Genomic DNA, 14,436 nt, shown 5'->3' with positions numbered 1-14,436 from the left:
TGAGAATGAACCCTCCTTATATTTTTTTTTTTAAGCCCTGACAAACTTATTTTTCTATATTTTAGTTCTCAGTATTTCTTTCTTCAAACCACCTTTTCTGGTTATTTTTGACTGCTCAGAGCAGCCAAAATAAAGGCTTAAATAAAGAATATCTAAGAGCTGATTCTTCTCAGGTGTTGGGAAACTACTGCAAAGGAATTATTGTGTTAAACTGAGAAATCCTGCCCCAGACCCAGCAGAAATGGAGACAGTAGGATGTTAGTTGTGTTCCACTCCTCAGTGGTGAAGAAAGGGCAGTGAATAAGACTGGAACATGCATCCAAAATGAAAAACACCCCACTGGAATGTTAGTAACACGTGGGCAAAAGCAGCACGAGCAGGGCAGTGCTTCTCACCTGCCATCAAACCTGTGCTTCAGGAAGTCAAAGAGAGCTTTCTGCATCATGTCTGTCACCTTGGCAGAGGGCAGGAAGGGGGGACAGGGAGGGTGGACAGCGAGGAAAAGCAGGGAAAAGGAAGGAAAAGGAAGGAAAGAGGTGAGTAGAAGGTAAGGATATGGCCAACAATCAACCCCAGCAATCATTCCTGGCTGCTCCTGCCCTGCCCCTTCCTCACCCCTTCCCACAGCAGCCCATTCCCAGAGTCTCATTCCCAAACACGGCCCAACCAGGTGGGATAACTCAGGTTGAACAGATTATTTGGGTTTTTAACCTGCAGTGACATTCTCAGGGTTGGCTTCAAACTGCAGGTGCAAGATTTCTGGTGGTGGGTGACTGTTCTCCTGGAGAACACTCCTCTCAGAGAGACAGGAATGGGATGTTCCCACTGCTGGCCATGAACTGGCACCTCTGGAATTCCCATTATTGATCAGGCTCCTTGTCCTTCCCAGGGCTGACAACTGTTACCTGCCAGGAGCTCCATCAAAGCCCCCTCAGGCCTCTGCCACTTTATTTCTCTCCTTCTAACTGGTTCCTTCAGAATTCAGCCAGGAAAAAAAATTATACTCCAAAGAGTTTCCCCAGGAAGGTGGCAAAGTAAGATCAAGCATTTCTCTTATGCAGACCACTGTTTGTAATTTAAATTAATATCCTGTGTTAACTTTTAGACACATTTATATGTTCAAGATGTCGTGTTTAGTATTGTTTTCTTTCAGGGAAAAAAAAAAGGCAGAGTGGAAATATTTGAATATTGAGTACTTCGAATATTTGAATATTGAATATTTCAAATTATTTGAATATTGAGTACTTCAAATTATTTGAATATTGAATATTTCAAATATTTGAGGAGGTTTTGATTAACAAACAGCCTCAGACTCGAGAGGCAAATTGATCTGTGGTGCAGCACAGATGGAATTCACTCCTGTCAAAAAAACTTCACCACAAAATTCAAAGGCAGCAAAGAACACGAAGTTCCTGCTTTGATGAACTGCACCTTCAAAGATTCTTATAAAAACCCCTCAGCATAACAACATTATTACTCCAGTAATGGCACCACGTTGCAATCTTCCAAAAAGAGCCATTCCAGTGTGTTTAACTATATCCTATAAAGCACCAGCAGCATTAATTAAGCTTAATGAAGTGTAGCTTTGATTTGATGTTCATTTAGCTCCTGGTTCAGCACAACACTCACAGATGGGGAAGTTCACCCAACTGCTCACTTGGCACGTGGGAAATGCTCACTTCAATCTGCAGCAGCCCAAAAAAGGGGTGTCCTGGTTTTCTGGGCACGTTATCCTGCCCACTCCCACGTGGAACGGTGGCAAACCCTTTAGGAGGGTTAAAGTTTCTTTGCCAATATATTTGAAATACTGCTAAAGTGAAAAGAGAACAGCAAGGAGGCTCCCTGAAAATATTTTTGCTAATTAAGTATAAAGCATGTGCTGGTTTGGCTAAAATGTTACACGTGGGGAGGAGTCCAGCTCTTTAATTTGACTGCTCCAACTCTGTCTTGTAGAAAACACAAATTCTCTTTTTTCTGACTTGGTTTAATCAGGAATAAGTGCACTGAAAAGAGTGGATGTGCAGTGCAGGCTCCAGGTAAAGCTGTTGGTGCTTACAGAACATTTTGGGTAATCATTTAAGCAAAGATCACTTTAAGTTATCACAAAACAGCTGCACTGGCCCACACCCTGGATTACTAAGGGAGATTACAGGTAATTAAACAGTAATTAATGGCAAGTACCTCGTAGCCTTTGAGTGATGGACCCACCAAGACAACAGGTCTCATGGATGGCACTACATCGTAGGGGGGAATATGCTCTGTCTAGAAGAAGAAAACAACCCTTCAGATCATTTATCCAACAAGATCCGTAAGAAAATCCTGGGAATTGTGGATTAGAATGAAATAAAATGAAAGCAAAAGCACTACTTACCACTTTTTGTTTCTGTTTTGCTGGAAGACCAAAGGAGAACTCGGTTAAAACACCCCAGTGCAAACAGAAAACCCCTCTGTCCATGCACTGGGAATTCTCTCCCTTTGGTCCCCCTGTTTAAACTGGTCCTTCTGTCCATTCTGCAGCAGCTGCCACTCTTCCCAAGGTTTTTCCCAGCCCCTCAACAAATCCTGCACGGCCAGAAACAGCTGTTTTCCTTCCTCCCCCTCCACACACACAAGCACTTTGCTGGAAAACATCTTAGTCGCTCAGCTAAGGGGAAAACCTGCGTTTCTCACGTGTGGTTTTGAAAACAGAACAACAAGAGCTCCCCTAAATAACATCTTGTCTTACCTGTGGCAGTGGGTGTGGCCCGAAACGTGCCAGAAACCATTTCTCCAAGGCTTGAAGAAGAATTCCCACTGGATTTCCTGGGGGAGCAGAAAGAGTCCCTATTAAGGCACCCAGAGATGCAAATGAGGGAGGTTTTGGGGAGAAACTGCCCCATGAGGAATCCCAGGGTAACAGAGATCTCAGTGACTCTGCCTGACAAAGGTGCTCAAAAATAAACTGTTTATTTTAAACATAACTTTGAGTTTTATCATGCAAATCCAGGAGTGCCTCACTGAACCAGGTTATCCTCTCCCTGTCCACGGAGACCCTCTGAAGTTTTTCCAAAAATCATAAAAGCCATTTAAAAGGAGCACAGTTGATGCTGTTCAGTCGTTCTGGAAACACTTCCTTCCTCAGCTTTACCTCCCTGACCCAAGTTTGTATTTTCCCAGGGATTTGCAATCTCCAGCTCTGGCAGGGTGGAGCCCCAGAAAGCCCAGGCTGGGAGGTGAAGGATAAAAGGAAGTTGAATGAAAAAAGTCATAAACTGGCTGAAATGGAGAGAGGGGAAAAAAAAAAAAAAAGTAAGAAAAAAGCCACAACCTTGAGAAAAGCTGGGAAAAAAAAAATCAGGGAGTCTTTGAGCACTGAGCTGACCACGGGGACACAAAACTGCGAGAAATTGCTGTCATTACCCCTCACACTGAATTACTGCTCTTCCCTGAAGGCAAACACAGATTTTCCTGTTTCTCCCCATCAGCATCTCCCTGCCTGTTCTCTGCAAATACCTATTTCCAGTGGGGATCCCAAACCCAGCCGTGCCAAGGCACCGCAATAAGGCAGAGCCGAGTGACCTTTGGAAACGCTGCCAGAAAACACTTTAACTGCTTCCCGAGGCTGCAGCGCCCTCACCCTCCATGGAAACGGCCCCTCTTCTGCTCCTGCTGGATGCGGATGTTCTCCAGGCGCAGCGGGCTGGGGATGAAGCCGATCTCGCAGCCCTCCTTCACCAGCCGCCCTATCCACCAGTCGTTGTTGTATTTCTGCAGCACAGAAAGGTCACGGCGTCAGCTCGCAAGTGTAACATTTAGTGTTGTCGTTAACCTTCGGTAGCTCGAGTTTTTCTGCAGCACTGAAAGTCTGACCCGACCCTAACGATGGAAAGATGAAAAGCAGGATGCTGGCGGATCTCGTGTGGCAAAGGATTTGTTGTAGCTGCCGCCAGCAGAGCTTTTGAAGAAAAATATCTACAAACCTTCGGGTCTGCTATGCTTCATTAGGCCCCTCAGCGCTTCTCTCAGCTGACTCCGGAGTCATTAAGAGCAGCACGAGTGAGGGGGTTTTGTTTGCAAGCCCGGAGCCAAGAGCTATCACAGCCATCTCTCTTAACAATGCTCACGGCCCCTGGCTCTTGTTTTCGAGCACTTAAGCTCTTGCAGAGACACAGAACTCCCGTGTCCCCGTTGTCGAGGTGCAGCAGTGCCTGATGGTGACTCTGAAACACCGAGCCTCAGCTTTTCACTATGTATTTGCTTTTTATTAACCCATCCGTGCACAGGTATCAACACGAACCCAAACACACACACCCCTATTAACACACACAGCCCAGGGAAGTGCAGCCCTCACCCCCTCACCTTGGAAACCTGTCCTCCTGCTGCAGGTGTTATTTGTGCAAGAGGTGCCATTATTTTACCATCCCAACTCTTGAACTATCTGTTGTTCGTGCTGAAGTGTCAGGAAGCAAAGCTTAGTTTTAAGTGTGTTAAGGCAATGGAACTATTTATAGCCTGTAAAGCAGATAAATCCTTCAGGATCCAACATTCTGCTACTGGAAATGATGGAGAGGTTGTGGACTCTCCATCCCTGGAAGTGTCCAAGGCCAGCTTGGAGCAACCTGGGCTAGTGGAAGGTGTCCCTGCCCATGGCAGGGGGTGGGATTGGATGGGCTTTAAGGTCTTTCTAACCTACACCGGTCTGGGATTCTAGGAAATCAATCCATGGGTTGTACCACTGTAAAACCTGAGTCCCAAGGGCATTCCCTGCTCTGTTCTGGTTCTAAATGTACAGCTGGAACATGGGAACCCTTCTTCCATGAGCAGGTCATGGAGCTCTGAGTGATGGCCCTAAGCATGGGATCAGAATCAGTCCCTCTGGAGAGGGACTCTGGACAAGGGATGGAGAGACAGGACACAGGGAATGGCTTCCCACTGCCAGAGGGCAGGGAGAGATGGGATATTGGGAAGGAATTGCTGGCTGGGAGGGTGGGGAGGGCCTGGCCCAGGTTGCCCAGAGAAGCTGTGGCTGCCCCTGGATCCCTGGAAGTGTCCAAGGCCAGGCTGGAGCAAGTGGGACAGTGGAAGGCGTCGGGGTTGGATCTGGATGGTTTTAAGGTCTCTTCCAACCCAAACAAGTCTGGGATTACATGGTTATGCTGAGAGTGCCTGAAGCACACAGAAGCTAAGGATGCAGTGAGGAAGATGGGATCTGCATTAGGTCATTCCTTCCCATATGTTACTCAGCGTGTGGGAGGCCCACACTCCCTCCCATTGGTTGCCAGGCCCATGATTCCTCCTGCTTTGTCAGGAATTGTTGCCACTTCATCTTTTAAGTAAGCACATAATGTATAGTCTTGGAGGCAGATGAGACATACAGGACACATCCCCAAAATAGCAACTCCTCAGTCACTGCTGCTCTTCCACCCTGGCACAGGACGACCTGACTTTGTAACCAGTTTAGCACCATTCCAAAATCTGGAACCATTGTTCTAATCCAATCAGGCCCTGCCAGATCACCGGAAAACAAATTCTCCAAAGCCTTTTTCCTCCATTCCCAAAATCCCACTGAGCTGCAGCCACGGCTCGGGGCGAGCTGAGGGTTTGAGTGTTAACAAAGAAAATCTGCTAAACCCTCGGCAGAGCTGACAAACACCAGTAAGCCAGATGGTTTACAGCTTAGTGACAATGTGATCCCGGGTATTTAGACCTCGGAGGACAACTCAGGGAATGCCAAGACAGGGATTTGGGCCTCTTGTCTGGGAGAATGCACAGGGCAGAGCGATAAGGGCTCAGCACGTTCGACTCAGTCAGCGCCCGACACCGAACGTGGCCCCGGCCAAGGAAAGCCAGGATCAAAAACCAGCTCAGGGCATTCCAGTGCCCCTCCTGTGTCCTTCTGCACAGTAATTCCCTGCTCCAGCCCCGCTGGGTGCCTCTGGAGGGGCTGGAGCAGGTGGGCTCAGCCTGAGGGGGAGCTCAGTGCTCTGAAGTGATGACGAGCGCACGCTCAAAGAAAGAGGCAGCTGAGCACTGAACACCCTAAAATAACCCCAGAATGCAGAGATGAAGAAGTGCTTCTGCAAGCCTGGGTACCAATCTACAGCACAACGGGGGGTTATGCAAATTTGGAGGGCTCAATTCAGATGAAAAATTGCAGAAAATATGCTCAGCATGCAATAAAATGCAATTTTCTCTACCAAAGCCATACTTAGGGCCCATTTATTCCCATTTTTTCCCTTATTTTTGTATCTGTCCTCTTCAGTGTTTTCTTAATGTGTTATTCTAAGTCTTCTTTTCTCCCTCACAAGCCCAGCTGGTGCTTTATGAAGACCTGGTGTGACCTGGTGCTGCTCCACTCTGGGATCACTGGGATCCCTTTCTGCTCCACGATCTCTGATCCACCCCAAACTTCCTCTGACGGGGAGACTCTGAACCCACCACGCTGAAGGGAATTATTTCCTTCCTGCACCATGAAAATCCAAGGATTTGGTAACACCAAGTGCTGCAAAAGTGCAGGATAACCACCCTGAGGAGCTGGACCTCCCCTGAAGCTCCTCCTCACTGGGTGTGCTGTGCTCTCCTGCCTCCTCTCACCTCTTGGTGTGTGTGTTAATCCACTCTGGCTCAGCCTGACCGTTCAGTCAAACAAGGATTCCCTTTCCCCAGCTCCTGCTTTTTTTACCTCTTTGATGTGCAGGAAGTCCTTGGCATCAAAGGAGATGGCAGTGCTTGGCACAGGGACATCTTCATCCAGAGCTCCACAGTAACTCACGTTGGTCTTCACAGCGAATGCTACTGGTTTGGACTGCAGGGAGAAACACAACACAAGCACTGCAAACTCCCCTCAGTCAAGAGCTGTGCCAAACTGCAAAAAAATGCAGCAGGGCACGTTGTTAAAGCCAGAGAAATTCAGCCCCAGTGATTCCACACAAGCTCGTTGGAGAACACCCCCATTTGTGGGGAATATTTTCCTGTGTTCCCGATTTGACTCGACTGCCCAACTATTTGCAGAGAGCATCACTGTTATCAGTTTTAGCAGCAGGGAAAGGATCAGTGGGCACAGAAGTCAGCTGTTAAAGCTGAACAGGACACACCTTGGCCCTCTCAAGCTGGATGGCTGCCTGCTGCTCCCTTTCCTGGCGGATTGCTTCCCTGTCCTCTTCCAAAGAGACATCAGAGTCCGAGGGTCTGCTCGTGTACGAATCTGCTGAGCCCTGAAAGGAAATCCAGGTCACTAAGAAAGCACAGGGAACAAAGAGAAACCCCTCCCCCAGTCACAGTCCAAAAAATCCCTTTAAAATACCCGTTTGTTCATTTCTTTGAGCGGGTTTTACACCTACAACACCTGCAGAATTCAGCAGGGAAACAACCTGGCCTTGCCCATCAGGTGCACCGAGGCAAAGGGAAAAATCCCAAGGAAAACCTGTCCCTTCACTTCCTTACTGACACAGTGAAATCCAGCTCAGTTGTGGGCACTGCCCAGGAGTCTTTACAGCATTTAAATCCTGTTTGACAGCCTCAGCCTTGGGATAGTCCAGGGTTAGGTCACCTCGGATGTAATGAAGGCATCATAAAGCTTGGTTTGAGTCATCCCTCCCCAGGAATACACTCCACTGTGGAAGTGCTCTGCTCCCACTCACACTGAGCTTTGTCCTGGGCTTCCAGAGGGGAAAAAGAGGCAAAAATGACATTATTACAGGAGAAGGGCTTTAGCCTTGTAAAACAGGGCATGTTTACTCCTGGTGAACCCACAACAGAGCTGCAAAATCTGTAGCTCCAAAAGAGCCATTCTGCACCATTATGTCCTTGATTTTTTTCCCCCTCGGATTGATTTATATCCTGCAGCACAGGGACATGTGTTTGTACAGTGTGAGTCAATATTCTTACTCTCCTTGTAAAGTAAAATATTCTTAAATACTGCTGTGAATCCAAAGCCATTGCTGTGGATCCATGTCCATTGCTGTGGATCCACGTCCACTGCTGTGAATCCATATCCATCAGAAGATCCCTGGCAATGAACCACTGATGAGCTCTCCTCATTCCATACTCCTAACCCGGCCTGTCGCTGGGAAGGGCAGATTTCCTCATGCCAAGAACAGGATTTGCCTGACAGGAGCTAAGCCACAGCTGTGAGTTTGATCCTGCTTTTCCTTCTGCTTCCTTTGGGATGTAGCAGAGACCAGGGAACTCCCCAGCCACAGAGGACCAGGAGCTGCAAACCCACAACCAGCTCTGTGGTGAAGAACAAATTTCTCTGTCCACTAAACACTCTGAAGGTACTTTTGTACCTGCTGATCATCACAGTTTTTATTTAAAGCCATCAAAGCTTCAACAGCAGCAGAAAGGAAGAAGGGAGAGTAACCACATGCTCTGGACAATAAATCAAAAGGCATCATGAGAAACACAAGTCAAACACTGCAGTAGGAATGGGCTTCTTTCCAAGTTTTAATCCTACCTGGAATAGTACACTGTAACAGGAAGGCACCACACCCTGGGATGGCTGAGCCTGGACAAGGGCCACTCCTGCTGTCCCTGAGGGCAGCAGGCACTGCTCCTCACCCCAGACTCTCCGACCACCTCACTTCCCCCTGGAATTTTCTGGGTGCTGCAAAGTGCCAGAGAACAGGGCCCGGAGCCCCCTGGCTGGACAGGGACAGCATCACCCATGGGGAGGGATGGCAGGGATGATCCATGTGGGGGGAACAGAACCTGCACAGCCCCGTACCACAGAATCACGGGATAGCTGAGGTTGGAAAAGCCCTCCAGGATCATCAATCCAGTTCCCCCCCTGTGCCCGATGCCCCCCTTGTCCCCCAGCCCAGAGCACTGAGTGCCACAGCCAGGCCTTCCTGGGACACCTCCAGGGATGGGCACTCCAAACCTCCCTGGGCAGCCCCTGCCAAGGCCTGACCACCCTTTCCAGGGAGAAATTCCTCCTGATGTCCAACCTGAGCCTCCCCTGGCACAGCCTGAGGCCGTTCCCTCTCCTCCTGTCCCTTGTTCCCTGGCAGCAGAGCCCGACCCCCCCCAGCTCCCCCCTCCTGTCAGGGGGTTGCACAGCCAGAAGGTCCCCCCTGAGCCTCCTTTTCTCCAGGATGAGCCCCCCCAGCTCCCTCAGCCCCTCCTGCTGCTCCAGCCCCTTCCCTGGACACGCTCCAGCCCCTCCGTGTCCTGTCTGAGGTCCCAGAAGTGCCCCAGCCCTGGAGGTGGGACGGGCACTGCCCTGGGGCTGGGACACACCAGAGCTGGCATTGGCCTCCTGCCCACCTGGGCACACCTGACCTATATATTCACTCAAGTCTCCTGATGTGATTCAGTGCAGCTCCATAAGGGAATTCAGCAGGAATCCGTTCCTGTGCTGGACACACAGTCCCCACAGTGGCTGTCCCCGGTGCAGTGTGAGCACTGACTGATTTAACAGAACAAACCCGTGTAACCAGAGCAGCTCCTCCTGCAGGGCCACCCCCGGCTGCTGTGCCAGGCTCAGCCCCGCCCGTGTGCCAAGAGATCCCCACTGCTACAGTCACAGCCACATGATCCCGCTCTCCCAACTTCTGCCAAGCAGCGAGTGGCTTCTCTGGAAGATGCAGCCCCAGGACTGTGACTCACAGGATGCTGAACTGCAGCATCCCACTGGAAATAAGGCACCCGCTCTGCAAATAGCAGCAGAGGGGCAGGAGAGCAGCCTGGCTCCCGGTGGATTTTTGGGTCTGTTTGCGGTGTTTGATGGAAGATCAGGATATTGCCAGAAATATTGTGCAATACTGACAGAATATTGTGCAACAAGCCAACACAAACACTGCTGTCTGCTCGGCACCCAGTGCAGTGAGCTCTGCTCTGACAGCTCCCACCTGCTGAAACTGCAACGGGGAAGCGAGAGGAGAAGAAAGAGCCAAGAAGCCATTTCCCATCTTTTTCCTGGACACCAAAATGTTACTAAAGGAAGGATTTCTCCATGGGAAGGGTGGTCAGGCACTGGAAGGGACTGCCCAGGGAGGTTTGGAGTCCCCAGCCCTGGAGGTGTCCGTGGCACTCAGTGCTCTGGGCTGGGGGACAAGGTGGGGATTGGGCACAGGGGGGACTCTGTGATCTTGGAGGGCTTTTCCAACCTCAGTTATCCTGGGATTCTGTAAAAAGACCCTTTAACTAATTTATTTCCATTTTCACACTGGCACATAACATTCAAGGACTCGTTATCACTCTGTCACCCACCCTCCATCACGACCCCCTGGGAGTCAGAGGAACTTTGTCAAGTGGGGCATTGGTGAGTTCAAGTGACACCAGATCTGACAATTTGAAGGAAACAGGCTTTGCTGGATAATTATATTATCCAAGGCAATGAAAGCCTCCTTCCTTACTTCCCAGCCTTCATCCTCTGGGCTTCTGTGAATTCATTTTTCACGCAATTCATTATTTATTTTCTCCCCTGCTCATTTTCCTCCCTCATTAATTAGTGTAACTCAGCTCTGATAAAAACAGGGAGGTTTGAAGCAATCCCAAAGACACCAGGGAAAAGGGCAAAGCAGAGAGAACAGAGGCTCTTCCTCTCATTCTCCTGCTCACTGCCCGGCCTTACACTGAGCCTGCTGGAAGCCATGTGGCAAGGTGGGATGGGGAACACAACATTCCAAGGGAACAGGGATTTCCCAGCATGTCAGGGGGGGAAAAGGTGACATGAATCCTCTCCCTGGATGCTCCAGACAACAGCCAGCCTTCCTGCTTGCTAAAGGAATTATCAACCTTGAGCTGCTACAGCTAAAAAATAAAGACTGACTGAGCTTGCAAACGATTTTTCCCCAAGTGCCATAACCACCCAGCTCTGGATTGCTCCCTCCCCATCCATAAGTTGGAATGCTCTGTCACGTGGCTCGTGCAATTCCAGCAGCAATCCATTGGCAGCTCCCATCAGCCAGAGGGCATGCAGGCTCTTTGGGAAAGATTTAGGGTGGGCAGAGCCCGTGTTTTCCTTTGGGAAGACATCCCATGTCACACAGAGCTCCTGCCTCATCCATTAAACACGACAACAGGGCAGCAGTGTTGTGATGCTCCTAACTGGAGCATCCTTCTCTCCCAGCCACACTGGCCAGGGGGGTTTGGAGCACATCCCTGCATCCAGGAGTGTGCACACATGGCAATCCCTGTGCCTGATGAAGCACTGGAGAGGAAAAGCCCTGGATGTGTGCTCAGGCACACAGGGGGTGTTCAGCTGAGCACACGAAGTGTCCTTGCAATCCCAGAGCTCACTCTGAAACCCACTGCTCAGATGACAAAGGATGGGAACTGGCACCCAGTTATCTGGAATGGTTTGCTGGAGATGGGATAATACCTGAGCTGGGGACAGCAGGAAACACCTCATGGGAAAGGAGATCCCTCCTGTCCCACCCCAACCTCACCCCGGCCTGTCCCTCCTCTTGTGCCTCCTCTCAGTCCCTCCCCCCACAGCAATCCCACCTGGCACCTCCAAGCTCCCCTGCAGCTTTTGGGATGCTCCAGGCACTCTCACCCTGGAAGACACAGGATGCCAAGATCCCAGAGATCCCAAAGGTCCTGTCCTGGTGCTGAGCTCGTGGTTACACAGCAAACCAAAGAGCTGAACCAGAGGTTGGTCCAAAGCTTTCAAACTGGTCAGGACCTCAACTGAACATTCTCTAGGAGACATCATGGAATCACTGAATCCCAGACTGGTTTGGGTTGGAAGGGACATTAAAGCCCATCTGGTTGCTCCAAGCCCCGTCCAACCTGGCCTTGGACACTTCCAGGGATCCAGGGGCAGCCACAGCTTCTCTGCCCAACCTGGGCCAGGGCCTCCCCACCCTCCCAGCCAGCAATTCCTTCCCAATATCCCATCCATCCCTGCCCTCTGTCAGTGGGAAGCCATTCCCTGTGTCCTGTCCCTCCACCCCTTGTCCCCAGTTCCTCTCCAGCTCTCCTGGAGCCCCTTTAGGCCCTGCAAGGGGCTCTCAGCTCCCCCTGGAGCCTTCTCTCCTCCAGCTGAACCCCCCAAACTCTCCCATCCTTTCAGGATATGTATTTAGAGAGAACAATTTATTTCAGTTACACTGTGACACCGGCCTTTAAGCTGCTTATCAACAACCCTCCCAAACTTGGCAGGGGTGCAAATAATGTGAGAAGACTTTTTTATTCCCAGAACAGCCCAGAAAGGCAGAAGGTCAATACAACCCCACCAGAGAGGTGGCTGCTTTTATTTGCCAGCCATCACAAGGTTTAGGCAACTCAAGAATTATTTACTGTTATTATTCATAGTATCATCTCCTTTTCCTCCACCTGCCTTTCACCCAGGACAAATTCACCACAAGGGGTGTTACAGAAAATAAGGAATAACCCATTCTGGTGGGAAAACAAGAAGCAAAACTGGAGGAGCTGGGAAAACCCCGTGTTTTAAATAGCTGGTCCCCACAGCTGGTGCTCCCTGGGCCTGGCTACATTTAATTAGTGGGCAGGTGAGGTAATTAAGAGGCAAATCCAAAGCAGTGGGGAGCTCTGAGTTTGGCATGGGAACGTTGCTGTGCTGCAATGGGAGCTGGGGCCAGGAAAATCTGTGTGTGCCCAGCAAAATACTGCAGAGAGCCCGATCCCAAGGGCTGGGATGAGCCTTCCCTGGGAGCTCCAGGCAGGAGAGCACCAAGGAAACCAAAGGGTTATTCCACTGCCAGAACAGCCCCTCTTTGGCTTTTAGTTCTCTCCAGAATTATTAATATATATTAATAGATTTATTTGTATTTTACATTCATATTTTACATTTATATTTATATTTTATATTTATATTCTACATTTATTTCATGTGTTTATTACAAAATCCACTGCTGCAACGTTAAATATCGAGGTCCAGCAGCAAAGTGGTTCAGTGGGACCTTTCCCCAAATTGCCCTGCAGGAGACACTGTGAATGTGGCCCTGAAAGTCCAACCAGGACGAGGTTCAGCTCCTGAGCAAGTGATTTTCCTGCTGAATCCCCCAACACACACACAAACCAGCTGCAGAACCACTTGGCACTGAGTTGTGATTGCAGAATGAAATGCTCAGCAATTATTGCCTCCTATATGTTTGGCAAATTTATTTAAGACAACTCATTAGGTGTCTCAGCAATTTGGAAATTACTAGGTAGTCAGAACACGGGTTTTTTTTCTCTGTGAATGCTAATTATCAGAAACTGGGGCAACTGTTCTAACATTTCATGGTCTCTTCTTTACCCTGGATTTCAGATCTTGCAGTCACATCTCCTTCCTCCAGCTGCCTTCAGCTCAGCACAGATTGTGTTTCTACATTTAAGAAACAGAGTTTTAAAAAAATACTGGTTATATATATATATATATATTTATATTTATTGCCAAAATACTCCATCTTTTCTGGTGATGTTCAGATGAACAGGCAAGACACGAGATTTTACCTGGCAGGAACTGCACAGAGCCCAGGGTGGTGCTCACACAATATGTATTTGCTGTTCTGAACTCTTCCTTCTCACAAGTTACAAACTCAGCCCTCCCCACACAAACTAACACCCGTTTTCCACAGTCCCCCAGCACAGTGAAAGGTGAGGATCACGGCCATCACGTGGCTTTCACCCCAAAAATGGCTTTGAACCACAACACTTGAACAACACACAGACCTTTCACACCCCACGTTTTTGTTCACAGAAGAGCAAAGATGGGGCAATGCTCTGATCTGGGCTTTATTCCAACGGGATTGAATCAACACCTGAACAGCTCCAGCCTGAATTTTGCTTCAGTCTCTGCAGCTGGTCCCTCTTTTTCAGGAAACCTATTCAGAAGTCCCAGGAGAGCAGAAAGGTGTTTATTTTTTTCTGTGTTAAAAGACACCAAACTAAAGCTGCAGCAGAGACACTGCTTTATGTTTTCTGATTACTTCAGCTCTTTGAAGGCATTGAATGATCTTCCCAAGGCTCTGGGGAAGCTGCTCTTGGGTTGGATGACAGCAGCTAATAAAAGTGCACCTGGGATCCTAAATGAGCTCTTCTGAAAGGATGGAGCTCTGTGTCTGTTCCCCGAGTCAAGAATGTTCCATAAAGTCTCCAGGAAAAAAAAAAAAAAAACCCAAATCACAAACACTGCCCCCAAACTAAACTTCCTCATCCTGCCAACTCCATGAGCATCTGTGGTACCATATGTGGTCTGCCACAGCATTCCCTCAGACACACAGTGGGAAGGCTTCAGCCAGGAAGTCCTGGAATAATGTGGTGTATTCCTAACTCACGCTCCCATCACCTCCCAGTGCCGGCTGGGATGAAATGTTCCTGCTGAAAAGGGGGGGTCACCTTTCTGGTTTTAACATCACACCTCCACCCAGCTCCTTGTTCCAGCAACATCTGACTCGGGATCTGGGAGAGGAGCAGCTCCCACTTCTCCTCTTGTTTCACTCTGTCCAGGCTCATCCCCATTTCCCTTTGGATTTCATCCAGCTTAGCTTGGTTTTCTCTGCC

The 14,436-nt window shown here is 49.2% G+C and overlaps 1 protein-coding gene across 7 annotated transcripts in view; it reads right to left on the bottom strand.

Moving 5' to 3' along the window:
* The window catches only part of CACNB4 (calcium voltage-gated channel auxiliary subunit beta 4), a 75,770-nt gene that overhangs the window by 17,032 nt on the left and 44,302 nt on the right, over positions 1–14,436 (bottom strand). For all 7 annotated transcript variants that reach the window (XR_003529846.1, XR_003529845.1, XM_027656359.1 and 4 more), the window contains 7 exons: positions 7,074–7,193; positions 6,662–6,784; positions 3,617–3,747; positions 2,726–2,802; positions 2,372–2,391; positions 2,182–2,262; positions 396–454 (listed from right to left, as the gene is read on the bottom strand). Coding sequence is in view for 5 of the 7 variants with exons in the window: in XM_027656359.1 (XP_027512160.1) it covers positions 396–454; positions 2,182–2,262; positions 2,372–2,391; positions 2,726–2,802; positions 3,617–3,747; positions 6,662–6,784; positions 7,074–7,193 (611 nt within the window). In the remaining 2 variants the exon portion in view is untranslated. The remainder of the gene's footprint in view (positions 1–395; positions 455–2,181; positions 2,263–2,371; positions 2,392–2,725; positions 2,803–3,616; positions 3,748–6,661; positions 6,785–7,073; positions 7,194–14,436) is intronic.

Source organism: Corapipo altera, unplaced genomic scaffold (genome assembly GCF_003945725.1).
Source record: "Corapipo altera isolate COAL_440 unplaced genomic scaffold, ASM394572v1 68, whole genome shotgun sequence".
Classification (NCBI taxonomy): domain Eukaryota; kingdom Metazoa; phylum Chordata; class Aves; order Passeriformes; family Pipridae; genus Corapipo; species Corapipo altera.
This window is presented reverse-complemented; position numbering and strand designations above follow the sequence as displayed.